The 14723-nt window shown below is 38.8% G+C and overlaps 1 protein-coding gene across 2 annotated transcripts; it reads left to right on the top strand.

The window, feature by feature from the left end:
• The first annotated feature begins 223 nt into the window (after window positions 1–223).
• On the top strand, window positions 224–13559 carry LOC127515825 (transmembrane protein 236). Of its 2 annotated transcripts, XM_051899907.1 has the most exons (5): window positions 224–336; window positions 3473–3635; window positions 4981–5053; window positions 7251–7374; window positions 11991–13557. In XM_051899907.1, exons 2-5 carry the CDS (start codon window positions 3565–3567, stop codon window positions 12788–12790), a joined length of 1068 nt encoding a protein of 355 aa, XP_051755867.1. In that variant the 5' UTR covers window positions 224–336; window positions 3473–3564; the 3' UTR covers window positions 12791–13557. The 2 variants fall into 2 exon arrangements, with proteins under 2 accessions (XP_051755867.1, XP_051755866.1); XM_051899906.1 differs by lacking the exon at window positions 224–336 and having other exon boundaries at window positions 358–3635; window positions 11991–13559.
• The last annotated feature ends 1164 nt before the right edge of the window (window positions 13560–14723 follow it).

Here is a 14723-nt window from a genome sequence, read left to right as displayed (position 1 = left end):
AGTAATAAATTAGACTAATATAGGTTGTTAAATAGCAATTAGCTGGGTGTAGCAGTAAACTAATGTATAGCCTATGTGTAATGGATGAAAATGTATTGTATAAGCATTTTTATAGAGCTTTATTGTGTTCCTCAGTCTGAACAGTGCCTTTGCTTTCACAGTTTGGGCTGTTATTTTCATTCTCACCATGCGGTGGCGCCCAAGAGCGCGGGAGCTGTAGCGTTACCGCTTACCAGTTTAAGGGAGTGTGAGTGAGTTGAGAAGCTAATGCTAGAATATTACCTCTGTTACTCCTGTAAAATCCATATTTGGAGGAACATTGATGTTCTACGTTTAGTAAGTTGTTTTCTGTTCTCATTATGTTTGATGTCCTGGATTATTTGACAACATTGGTCGTGAGTGGAGAAACAGTATTTAAAACTTCTAATCAACTGAATTAACTTTGTCGCTAAGCGATTCTCATTTTGTAACGCTCGAGACGATAACAAAGCTTCTATGATGCTTTTTACCAATTGCAAATGATTTATGAAGGAGTAAACTATTAAATATAATTACAACTATACATGGACTTAAACATCATATGGAGTGTAACTAGGCTAGTTTATTTTATTTGTATTAATTTACTTATTTATTGAGAGAGAGAGAGAGAGAGCTTGGCTTATCAAGGCAATTACAGACAATTGACAACAACAACAACCAAAAAATACAAAACGGAATTTAAATTTGCAAAACTGACCCAAGATAGGTTAAAATATTAACTACATGTATACTGGTTCATGCATTTATCAGATCAATGTCCACTAATTTGAAAAAACATGACATTAAAGTAGCCTTGTTTGATAAAATCACACACAGAAACAGATATGTGTTATACTGATACACGAAACAAAAGATTTGTAAAAGTTTCGAAGATTCATCACTACCACCCACTGGAATTCTTCAAAGGAACTGTGACAGAACTGAACAGTGTGACTACAAATGGACTACAAAACTAGACACAGGAAACAGGAAACTAGAAATACAACATAAAAGTCCAGAAAAACTGGGAACATGTAGAACAAATAGGGCCCTTTGCACTTTCAGTTTTTCACCCATAAAAATAACAATGATGATCTTTAAGAAAACAATAACCTTGTGAACTTAAATTGCTTGGGCCCTGAATAATAATAATCCTGGGTTGGTTTCAGTGCTTGAGCTCTAATTATGAAGCTCTACTTATCAGAAAGTCAAAAACACCAAAGATCTTAAGAGGAGGAGCTGTGAAGAGAATTCTGAACAGTAGCATATGTTTAAAATCTTATTAGAGTGTCAGTGTATCTATCATCAAAATATGTAAGATTTTTGGATTAAATCACCCATCAACAACATCATACCCGCGTTATCCTCGTTTTATTTTGTATAAACCATGGAAACACCAAAGACTCTGATAATCGTCGGATTCTTTTCCACCGGCTGTAGACGTGAAGACAACAATGATTCCATAAAATCAAGGCGTTATCAAGCTATGCCTTTGTTTTGAATATGCGACCTCTAGTGGCTAAAATGACATATTGTGCCTTTAAGATGTGGCATTTTAAATTTCACCATAAACACATCTGGTGTCTTTTTAAGGTATATAATGTTTAATGATAATGAGTCGGCGTTCTGCCGTAGAACCCGGAAGCGCTGCACTCTACAATGTAAGAGAATGACAGGGAACTGAATAAATTGTTGAATAAAGTTATTTTTGTGTAAAAGTTATATATTCTCGTCGCTTCATAACATTAAGGTTGAACCACTGTAGTCACGTGGACTATTTTAACAATGACTTTACCTTTCTGGGCCTTGAAAAGTGCAATGACGTTGCTGCCTATCTAGGGGCTTTCACACCGAATAGTTCTAGGAACTAGCCATTAGGATAGTTCCCCGAGAACTAATTTTTCCCCCGGGCCATGTTCCTGGTTGTATTCGCACCGGGAATAGGAACTGAGAAGCAGCCGACAGCGGCATCTTTAAGCATGGCATTTACAAACGCTAAAAACCGGTGGATGGAAGACGTCGTGATCGGAGCTGTGTTTGGTGTGTGTCGTGGGTTTCGTGATAACGGAGATGGAATGTAAACGCATAATTTACACGACTGAAAGAGCAAAAAGTGGGGCTAAGAGATGAAATCTCCTATGACAACTTTCAGTATTACATATCATCAAGGCGGGGAAAAGAACACAACCCTGCAGACAACAGGTAAATGATGTTATCACTGTTTTCCATGCTCTTGAAGTAAATACGTTTACACGGCTTTTTAAAAATGCCGGGTGCCGGTGTTTGACATGCGCTTAACCAATCAGTGCACACTCACATCACCGATAGTTCCTATAGTGCTGGTTTAGACTCTGAAGTAGGAGCTAATTTAGTTCCCCCAAAAAGAGTTCCTAGAACTAAAATCATTCCAAGTTCCTGCGGTGTGAACGTGGCAAAATCCGGGGACTTCAGCCAATAGTTCTAGGAACTGTGAAAAGGTTCCCCGGTGCGAAAGCCCCTTGTGTGGTTCAGATAACTCTCGGATTTCATCAAAATATCTTAATATGTGTTTCTGAAGATGAACGAAGGTCTTACGGGTTTGGAACGACATGAGGGTGAGTACTTGATGACAGTAATTTCATTTTGGGGTGAACTAACCCTTTAAGTAATATTTCCCCAAATGCTGAAGATGCAGTATAGCAGGGGAAGGCCAAAGACACAGTATCTAAACAAGTGTTTCAGCAGATTCTAAAATTAGCCCCCCTCCCTGCTACGAAGAAATCAGTGTAAACTGAAGACGCCACCAAATATAGGATCCTGATCCTGTTACATACACATACATACATGCACATAATGTAAGCATGCACCAAAACAAATAATCCAAGTACAGAACAAATGCAAAACAAATACACACATTCATGCATGTGAAAACATCCTGAGATTTTTCACTATAAACTTTGGTGATGGCTTCGGTGGGCCAGTTGCACCTTTTGTCCACCTTTTGTTGTCTTGAACACATGGGGTGGAAATGCAGCTTTATTCGCAGATGTTTTATGCAATATTCCAATTTTGCACATAAGTTATATTTGCAACTTTGGATGGAAACATAGCTATTGTAGTTTGTGCATAAAACGTGCTCTGGTAGTTTGTGTGTTGCCTGATGTCTGTTAATGTAATGTGTTCAGGCCACACAATGGTGAGTGCCGAGTAAGCATTAGCCTCACCAGCTGCTCTTCGCTTCATTGGTGTGGATGGAATATACCAGTGCTTTGGCACAATACACACCCGCCCCTGCAGTTTGGGAACTAGAGGCCGACAACATTTTTTTCTTTTTCTTTTCTTTTTTTTTCCTCGCATCCCTTCCACAGCATGGGCTCAGGGAGCAGGATTAAGTTTGCTGTTTGTGAAGTGCTTCAGTTTGCCAGCTTCTGTGTTCCACTTTTCATCATAATGCAACGTTTTGCCCTAATTGTAGCTCGAGTGAAAAGCCTACCATCTGGCGGGAATTCTACTACAGCGTATTGGCTGATTGTGGCTTCATCTGTGGCCTATGTGACATCAGTGGCAATGTTGATTTGGTTGCCTATGAAGTATATGGTGTTCATGAAGAAGAAGGCACTGGTTGCACGGAAGAAGTGGTGAGAGAAAACACTTTTCTTCTGGCTTTCATGCAACATACAAACAGCTTCACAGAGAACCATGACAATGCTGAAAAAAAAAGAATTTGCTTACCTTTTTCTCTTTTGGATATGTTATCATGGTAAAATCACATTTTACAGACTTGGTACAATAATATTGTGGTATTATTTGAAGAACCGTGTAAAAAAAAAAACATATGAATATGTAAGTAATTTACCATTGCAGTGCCATGGTACTGAATGATTACCATATTTGTATTAAAGGGGTCCTTGATTATGATTTCACTTTTTAAACTTTAACTTTAGTTTGTAATGTTGCTGTTTGAGCATAAACAACATCTGCAAAGTTACGATGCTCAAAGTTCAAAGCAAGGGGAGATATTTTCTTTTACAGAAATCGTTTTTTAAGGACAATAACAAACGGTTGGAAGGGACTACAACGAGCTTCTTCCCGGGTTGGTGACATCACAAACCCCAATTTTTACATAAGCCCCGCCCCCGAGAACACACAACAAAGGGGGCGAGGCCATGTTGGGCTGCTTTAGAGAAGAGGAAGAGTTGTTGTAGTAGAGTGTTGTTGTCATGCCATCATTTTACGCCGGACTGCTTCACAAACGAGGGTCAATTCAACACAAAAGATTAACATGACGGCACATGCTAGTGGATGAGTTGAATCAACTCCACAGCAACTACATAAATTTATCCACTAACCATTCAGAAACGTCTAAAAGTTGTAACTTCTTCCTGAGTCTCTCCATCAGTGTCGACTCCGGTTTGAACAATGTAAGGCTGAACACCGTTACTAACAATCCTCATTTTGGCTGCGTGAGATTCTCCAGCTTTGTTGTTGTTGAGCGACCAAAGCGCGAGTTGTTAAAGCTCCGCCCTCTTCTGGAAAGGGGGCCGGGAGCAGCAGCTGATTTGCATTTAAAGGGACACACACAAAAATGGCATGTTTTTGCTCACACCCAAATAGCGGCAAATTTGACAAGCTACAATAAATGATCTGTGGGGTATTTTGAGCTGAAACTTCACACACACATTCTGGAGACACCAGAGACTTATATTACATCTTGTGAAAAGAGGCATTATAGGTCCCCTTTAACACAGTGCCACTGTGCAGCAATAGGATTGGGGTGTAAATGCAATGCTAAGTTAACGTTAGCTAACTAATTTAATTTACTAAGAATATATTAGTCAATTTTAGTAATAAGCAGCTGTCTTGGCCTTTGTTAACAGAAGTGGACAACACAATTTAGTAAATAATTAGCATTATGTCACTCATAACTGTTCTTTGATCAAATCTCAATATGATATCATGGCATAACTGTTTTTCTCCCTTCAGGAGACCTGTTGCATTGGCCTATGTGGTTCTCTCAACACTGCCCTGTTTTGCCTTCCTTATAGCCAGCTCTGAGGTAAATTCATGTGTGACTATTCACAGAAAACAAAGTGAAATTTTGCTATCCTTCATTGTCTTGAGATTCTATGCATGCTGTATATAAACTGTCTTCAGATTTTACAAATGTTTATTTCACTATTGGAAAATCATTTGAACAAAAGGATGCCTTTTGCATAAAGAGGGACACTTTGATTTTGCCAGTTGTGTGTGCAAAAGAAGTGACTGAAGAATTGCAAAAGTTTTGCATGTGTTTTATAACTTAATCTAACAACACATGGGATTATAATAATGTAGTAAGGAAGCAAGTGAAAGAGCTGAGCTGTCTCTGATTGCTACAATATGTAGATGCTCTTCTTATTTTGGTTAATATGTAAAAATGCCTTCAGTGTGCACCGGTGTCTGAAGCATGTGTGAAGACACATTGATTCTGTTGGCCATGGCAGTCATGTGACGTAGCTCTGTATGTGTGCTGGCATGACTATAAAAGAGTGCCTGTGTTAGATATCATCAACTTTGATTTGTTTTAAGGAAGACACGCAGGCATGCCTGAAGTAAGGCAATGCAACACAGCATCTTTCCGTAATAGAACGAACTCCACGCTGCGTCAGTTGCTGACGCTATGGGAATGTTAACACCCACTATGCCATACTGAAAAATGCCTGCCTGCATCGTCCCTAGGTCAATGTGTTCAGTCGTTTCCTGCCAGCGAGAACTTTTCCCCCCTGTGAAATGCTGTCGATAATGACAGGTTGATACCTCTTTCAGAACGCTGAAGTCATGTACTTGTTACAGGACTTCCTCTCTTCCCTGGATGACACCTTCAGATCACACAACTCACCCCATCATCATCTCTTCTCTTTGCTGCCATTTGGGATATGAAACAGGGCCTTGATAGCCACTGCCAGACTTAAAGGGATAGTTCACCCAAAAACAAACATTATCCCATGATTTACTCACCCTCAAGCCATCCTAGGTGTATATGACTATCTTCTTTCAGCCAAACACAATCGGTATTAAAAAATATCCTGGCTCTTCCAAGCTTTATAATGGGAGTGAATGGTACCCGGGATTTTGAAGCCCAAAAATGCGCATCCATCCAACATAAAAGTAATCCATACGGCTCCAGGGGGTTAATAAAGGCCTTCTGAAGCGAAGTGATTCATTTTTGTAAGTAAAATATCCATATTTATAACTTTGTAAACTATAATCACTGGCTTCCGCTAAAGCCTGTCCGCACGTTCACGAGAGTTGAGTTCCGGCGGAAGGGTGACCTCTGATCTGACGTGATTACAGTTTATAAAGTTATAAATATGGATATTTTTCTTACAAAAAACCCATCGCTTTGCTTCAGAAGGCCTTTATTAACCCCATGGAGTTGTATGGATTACTTTTATGATGGATGGATGCACTTATTTAGGCTTCAAAATCCCCCCCCCCCCCCCCCCCCCCCCCCCCCCCCCCATTATAAAACTTGGAAGAGCCAGGATATTTTTTAATATCCTGATTGGATTGTGTTTGGCTAAAACAAGAAAGTCATATACACCTTGAGGGAGTAAATGATGGTATAATTTTCGTTTTTGGGTGAACTAATCCTTTAAAAACAGTTTTATCACTGAGACATCATTGAACTGAACAACACTGCCCCCAATTACCACTCCCTTAGTAATGTCATTATCCCCATACACCTCGGGATTTAATGTTTTTATTTTATTTTATTGTGTATGTAAAAATTGGTGTGTGTGTGTGTGGTTCTGGCAAACCTTACATTGTGGTCTCCAGATGTCCCCACAAGGATAGTAATACCAGACATTTTTGACCTTGTGGGGACATTTTTTGGTGTCTATGAGGAACATCATACTAAATGATGTTTTTTGAAAATGTGAAAATGCAGAAAGTCTTCTGTGAGGGCTGTGTTTAGAGTTAGGAGATAGAATATACAGTTTGTACAGTACAAAAATCATTATGTCTTTGGGGTGTAACGGTACATGTATTTCTACCAGCCATATTTTGTAAACAGGCTTGGCTCATCATTCCCAATTCTGAAATTTCCTATCCAGAGTGGTGCTCCAAGGCCTCTGTTTGTTTTTTGTTTTTTTGTTTTTTTATACAAACAAAAACCAAACCCAAACCCTGGTGTGCAGAGAGAAAAACACAGAACTGAAAAGGACACACCTCTCTACTGTCTTTCTGTCTTTCTCTCTCTCCCTTTTTAGGTACAGATTAGACATGATCTGAGGTTGGACACATTTGCTGAACTGCCGGTGTCATTGGTTCTTCTCTCCCTGATCTGCATCGATATAGTGGAAAGAATCCGATTTTGCAGACTTACTGGTCAAGGTGAGTATAAGGTCAAGGCGAGGGGTCGGGGGTCGTGAGGGGTCTTGGAGCCGTGGAGCTTTTTTTACACCCCTGAAGTTTGTGAAGCTCTGGTCTAGTCTATACCATAAAATCAGTCCAGATGACACAACGCTCTCGTATGGCCTCAGAAGACTTGGAATGATGTAGCACAGGAGCTGTCGTTATGGTGCCTTACTTACAGTTGTACTAATTGTGCTGTTTAGATCTTGAGAGTGAATAACTGCTCTGAATATACTGATTGTGTCCAGTAGGGGGAACTATTGAAGTAAGAGTACAAGAGAAGGAGAGCAGGTAGAATAAAGTATGAGAAGTGAAGCCTCATGCTGTGTCCGTGTGTTTTCTGCTGATACAAGATCACAGTATAACAGGAAAGTCAGCATGTTTTTGAGGTTAATATGAGTGACGAGCTCAGGAAATACTAATCCACACAGGAAAAGATTCTAAAGGCAAACACAAAGTTTAACAGAAGAATGAGACAGTGAAGGGTGTAAATGCACAACAGCGCAATGAATGTTAAAAAGTAGAGAAATAGTAATTTGTTTAGAAAAACACTGTAAAAAATAATGTTTAACAAAGTCAACATGCAGTATAATAAAAACATTTGTTTTCTACTTCTCATGATTAAACTCAGGGGTGTAAAATTGGTGGGGATGTAGTGTAATTTTACTTGGTTACTTACTATACTTGAATATTATGTTGGGAGATCTGTACTTTACTCATGTGCAAATAAAACTGAATACTTGTACATCCTGCAGCCAATGAGATTGCTTTCTCAGCATTCAAATAGTCTGGTTCAGTGTTCTGCTATTAGAGTTCCTCTGAAATTCAGCTGCTTAAAGGCACAATATGTAAGATTTTTGGATTAAAGTATCCAAAAAACACTAGAACAGTGTTATATTGTTGAATTGTGTACTTACATTATCACAAATGTTTCCAAGAATGTTTAAATCCAGAGAAATAAGCAACTTTAACCAGGACACGGACCGTGTCTTTGCGTCGCCTATCAATGACATCATTCCCGCGTTACCCTCAATTTCCAGTTTTATTTTGTAGAAACCATGGAAACACCAAAGATGCTTTAATATATTATGTGTTTTATTAGACAGGTGAGCAACTGTTTGGATACATTCATTGACAGTAAAAACTGATCATTGTTACATAGCTCAACACAGTAAGTCTTATTTTTTAAATCTCGTTTTCTTGATTTACCACGAGCACCATGTTTTACCATGCCTAATATCGATCTAGCTTGCTGCAGTGTGCAACAAGTGTCTCATAGCAGCTGCCGATAGAACGGAGAGAAGCATTATAACAACACACAAATGTATCTAATATGATAAACAGCGCTGCGTTACCCCACATATGCTTGATCGGAAGACGCAGAAGCGCTTTTCTGCGGCATAATAAAAGTTCCGCTGCTCTTTAGACGTGTTAGACATGCGTTTCTCATTAGCAATCGCTCCAGCGGCATCGCTCTGCTCCAGTGGTTTTCAGCCACACATTAGCTCATCCATGAATATGATTTCCCGTCGGATTCATTTCAACCGGCTGTAGACGTGAACACAACACCTCTCATGATTCCTTGAAATCAAGGCATCATCAAGCTACGCCTTTGTTTTGAATAAGCGGCCTCTAGTGGCGAAAAATTACATATTGTGCCTTTAAGATAAATGAGTGGCCTTTTTTAATTTCACAACACTAAACAACGTTGCATGGTCTGCATTTATCAATAAAACAAACATACACGTTCAAAATTATGTTTGATGTTTTATAAGTTGCGAATGATGCAGGCAGTGAATAATTAAACATAAGCACACCTTGCTGTGAGGTTACAGGTACATTTTAAACGAAATAAGGTATTTTTCATGAGTAATGTTTCAGGTTTGCATGTTACCTGCGGTTTGCTGTTTGTTCAGGCAAAACTGTAATATTAGAATATTGGTGAAACAGATTTGGCAAACGCTTCAGTGTGTATTTGTGTTTGCGCTTTAGAGAGCCTCAAAGGTTTCTGTTTACAACATGTTTTTGCAGTGTTGAGCTGTTTCCTTCTATCGTTTGATTGTCTAGGGGTGGGGAAACTTATGTCAACAGTTTTCAAAAATTTGACTATTGCTTATATAAAGCAAACATTTGAGAAAGTCACTCACGATTGCTGATTGTTTTCATTTTTGTGGAAGTTAGTCCCATAATTTGTTCAAAGCATCATGGGCCATTGTAACAAAGATGGATATAGTTACCTCATTCTTTTGTGTATGCAAAGAAAGGAGAATCATTATGCTCAAAATACTTAATTGGTTTGAGTAAGACAAACTTAAATTGAACAAATTAGTTCAGTTAAATTAACTGTTATAAGTATTTTGAGTATTTTTTCTTTTGAGTTCACAGCACTGATGTATTTCAAGTAAACTGAACTGTTTCATTGTTTTGAGTTGTATGAACTCATTTCTTCTAATTTAGACTAACTTAAGTTTAACTGAAACTGGGCTGGGATTTCTATTCCCCAGCATGCTTTGCCACCCGAAAGGGAGAGTAAATGCTAAAATTAAGTGTTAAATAATGGGTTTTTTTTTGTGCTAGATTAATGATAAGGGAGATTCAGTAGTGATTAATGTTTTGTTATGCTAATTTAGAAGAGTTTCTGTTAATGTGGGTTTTTGGAGAGTTACCATCATGGTGACAAGTGAAGCATGCGGCTTGGTTTGAGTTCAGGTAAGTTACATGTTTTAAGTTGCTGTACTCATTCAGTAAGTGCTATACCATGCTATTGTTAACATGTTAGCAAATTAGCAAGTTGGCATTTTCTGGATTTTCTTTGAGTTTAGAGTGAAGTAAATAACTAAAATTTAACTAAATCTTTTATGTTAATTGCTATAAAAATGTATGAGTTCAGTGCTTCCCACAGGTTTGAAATATACTTGCGGTGGTAGCCAGGTGGAAAATCCTCCTGTTACCCACGGCACAAAAATGATCTACTACATGTGACAAACATCAAATAATGCGTAACTTTTAAAAATATTTTTATTTATTGAAATTCATTTTGATACAGATTATGCTGTGTTTTGGGGGATATGAAGTACTTTTTTATCCATTTACCACAAAATTTCTCAACTACACCATGTGCATGCATATGAAATATTAAATTTTTATGAAAAAAAAAAAAAAAACACTTTAATGATAATCCAAATTAAATATGAGTTGTTTCTGGATATTGATCTAGGTGTTAGAGGCAGAATTCTGTAATCTGCTGGTTAGACAAATCTGTAGGAATGTTTAGTGTAATTACCATATACATCCAGCAGAGGACCCATAGAGATCCATTTATTTTTCTGGATGTGGCCAACTGCTCTTATAAATGCAATGTGGAAGGAACATGATCACGCGCACACACACACACACACACACACACACGCACACACGCACGCACGCGCACCAGGCCTTTATCTGTGAAATATCCACCGCGTGTCTTTGCAGCACATGTGGAATTGTCAGTGGGAGTAAACAGTTCTCGCGCACACTGAACGAGCAGGTACGAAACGCGTAGAGCGAGGGGAGACTTTCCAATACCTAGTTAGGGGCCGTTCACGTCACGTCTTTTGCGCTCAAGTTCATTATTTTAAATGTAGACGCGGGACGAACGGGCTCAAATAGAGATCGAAAGCTCTGCCAAGATGGACTAACAGCTGATCATACCTGTACAGGGCGGGTTTTTTATTTCTTATCTCCATAAGTAGTAGTATAATCTAGTAGTAAAGCTAATGCAAGGTCTGGAAATCCATTTATCTTTTGCTGAAACTTATTCGTCTTCATGGAGAACGCGGCTCATGGTTACTTAGCAATGAGCGCTTTTGAGGAGAAAGTGCCGCGGCTGGCGTCTTCCATGCATTTTTAGACGTGACGTGAACGGCCTCTAAATCGAATGCGGATGGTTTCATTATCTCGGGCGGATAAAAAAGTAAAAGTGGATAAGAACAATAAAAGCAAAAATGTGTCACCAAATATACTTGGGCGGCTGTTAATATACCTGGGCGGCCCGCCCAGGTAAATTCTGTGTGTGGGAAGCACTGGAGTTAGCTAACTCAGTACTTCAAGTTAAGAGCAATTATCATGCATGAGTACTACAAACTCAAAACTTGATAGTTTTGCTTACTTAAAATTGGGAACATCATAACTCAAAAAATTTGATGTAACTGATTACCTCTAATTTTTTGAGTTACAGTGTAGCATATGTAAGCAGATGCAAGTGTAAAATAACGCGATCATCAAACATTAAATAGCATATAAATCAAAACTGCCTATGGTTAATGAATGAAATGTTGACCCAGGATGAGCTACAGGACTTTACAAGCTTTGGGGGTGTTGATAGACTCACTCTACTCCATCTGTGTTTTGATCATCATTTTGAATCTGATCCGGACGAAGTCTTCGACAAAAACGCGATTTTGTTGTTCAAAATGTTGCTTTTTTTTTATGAAACTTACCTTGAAAGTTAATAACTGCTCTTTCCATTTTATAATGTGAAAGGAGACTGATGTGGTCCATCACATGTTTCTTTATATTTCACCAACTTATGTTTTTGTGTTTGTGTGTGAATACAGCTAACGAACTGACTCGGGATGCAGACATTCCTACCTTGGTGACACACGTTGGAAGAGTTACTCCTATTGTCACTCCTATGACGGGTCCATTTCCTGCACCGACAGCTGGCACTGCTGGCGCAGAGCATGGGGCAGGGGCAGCAAACGGGATTATGCGAGGATTACCCGGCGGTACTACTGTTCAAGGCATTCCGGGTAATGGGACGGTCCTGGGTCTCTCAGGCAGCACAACAGTTCGAGGATTGCCAAACAATGGAACAGTTCAAGGCCATCTAGGCAACACAACAGTTCCAGGGTTGCCTGCAGGGAATGGTGTCATCACTAGAGTACCAGGCAACCACGGACAGCAACTTGGCATGACCGTAACTGGTCCAAATACTGGCGTACCCTTCCAAAACATTCCCCCTCCATATGCTGGACCACTTGCCTTCCTACTGGCTAGCGACAGTCGCGCTGAAGTCTTTGCTGACAGTTTCCTGTTCTGGTTGGACACGGTAGAGATGGTTCGGGTTGCAGGCCACTCTGCTGTATATTTTTCAGGCTGGGCATTTCCAGTTTACCTTTTCTGCTTCCTCTCTACAATGCGATTGGTCCTAATGCCTCACAGTTCCCTCCTCTCGCCTCTGGGCGTGGTCTTTCAGGACCTCCCCTTCTTGGTCATGAGATTGGCACTAATTGGCCTTTTTGGTTTTGTAACACCAGTACTGTATGTGATAAAGAATATGCTGGTCTGTTTGGCCTACATTTACTTCAACTTCATGACAAAACTCAGGATCTTCAACACTGAGAGGATGTTTTAATGGAACTGCTTGGGAAAATAACAAATCAGAATAGTAATGTTTGTTTGCACGGCCCATCTGGGCTGGATATAACATTGGCTCAACAAATGTGAGTTTGGGGCGAGGCATTATTTTAGCATAATTATTTTTGCAGTTCATTATAGTGGTGCAGAAATAAAAACTTTATATATGAATGTTAAAATGTACACAGGATTCCATTTACATATCTTAAGAAATATTAGAATGACATAAAACAAACAAAAGGAACATTAAAAAAATAACATAGCAATGCCAGTGGCTCCTATATTACATTACAGTATATTTCAAAATATTTTTTTGTCTCTGTGACAAAAAAAAAAAAAAATGGACAATTTTTGGTGGCAATGAAATACGTTTCTGGTTTCTTTGACTTCAGGTACTTTCATGCCCCAGGGTTTTTTATAAAACAGATTAATTTTTATAAAACATTTTGTTATATGGAAATCACATTGAATCTGTCTTTTTTTTTTTTATCATGCAATTATTTATTTTTGCTACTTTTCTTATGCTACTTTTCTACTTTTAATCTTCAACTATGAAAATACTTCACATAAATTTGAATTACTACATGTTAAAAAAAATGTAAGAAATATGACCCATTTCAATATTTATTGTGTAAAAATTATCATCGAAATAAATGACACTTTTTTTTTTTACGACACTCACTGTTGTGACATAATTTCCACTACATTGAACAATTTTGCTCCTAATAAAGTTTGATTTTCTAATGTTTGTGTACTTGGGGAAATGTTTCTCATCTTGTGCCCAAATCTCTTTTGGTGTTCCTCAGGGCTCTATTTTAGGTCCTCTTCTTTTTCTTTATATATGCTTCCACTTGGTCATATTATTCAGAAACACAACTTATTGTATCATTTTTACACCAATGACACTCAGCTTTTTCTTCCTGTTAAAAATAACACCTGTTCTCTGTCTAATCTGTTTCCCTTTCTTCAAGACATTAAATGCTGGATGGACACAAATTTTTTACAGTTAAACAGTGATAAAACTGAAATAATTTCGGCCCATCAGCTCTTAATTCTGGCATTGCTAATCAGCTTGATCCCCTCTCTTCTATGCGCTACTGTGTTAAAAACCTTGGTGTTATTTTTGATCCCACTTTGTTGTTTGATAAGCAGATCAGTGAGGTGGTGAAAAGTAGTTCCTTCCAGTTAAGATCAATTGCTAGAATCAAGAGGATGCTTTCTAAGAAGGACCCTGAAACTGTAATTCACGTTTTTATCACATCAAGGTTAGATTACTGTAATTCACTTTATCTGGGTTTGCCTAAATCATCTATGGAATGTCTGCAATTGGTGCAAAATGCGGCAGCCAGATTATTAACTGGCGCTAGAAAACATGCACATATTTCTCCTGTACTTGCCTCTCTACACTGGCTACTGATCAAGTTCCGTGTTCATTTTAAGATCCTACTTTTTGTTTTTAAAGCTCAAAATGGATGTGATCCCCTGTATATTTGTCGTCTCCTTACCCCACATACTACCTCTAGACCCCTTCGGTCATCAAATCAATTTCTCACTCCCTCGTTCACATTTTGAAACTAAAAGGGCGTTCTCTGGAATAGTCTTCCCTATCACCTAAGATCTTCCCCTTCCCCTGACCTCGAGGTCAGTTGTTCAGGGAAGAAGGAGGCAGGAACTGGCGAACGTTCAACAAACTTTAATTATAAAATAAACAAGCACAAAACAAAAGTAAAAGTAGCAGCCCCTCAAAGATGATTGCTGCAAACAAAAAACATAATGTAAATCCAGGCATGGTCCTCTCTCGTCCTTCACTGTGGTCGCACCTCATTTTATGCTTCTGAAGCTCATCCATGAGATACGAGACCAGTGTAGCACACAGGAGACGCTCATTCCCTGTTGAAAAACCAGCATATGCTGGTTAGGTATGTTTTGAA

Source organism: Ctenopharyngodon idella, chromosome 7, assembly GCF_019924925.1.
Source record: "Ctenopharyngodon idella isolate HZGC_01 chromosome 7, HZGC01, whole genome shotgun sequence".
NCBI classification, from domain to species: domain Eukaryota; kingdom Metazoa; phylum Chordata; class Actinopteri; order Cypriniformes; family Xenocyprididae; genus Ctenopharyngodon; species Ctenopharyngodon idella.
The sequence above is the reverse complement of the archived record's forward strand: the minus strand, read 5'-3'. Positions and strand labels throughout refer to the sequence as shown.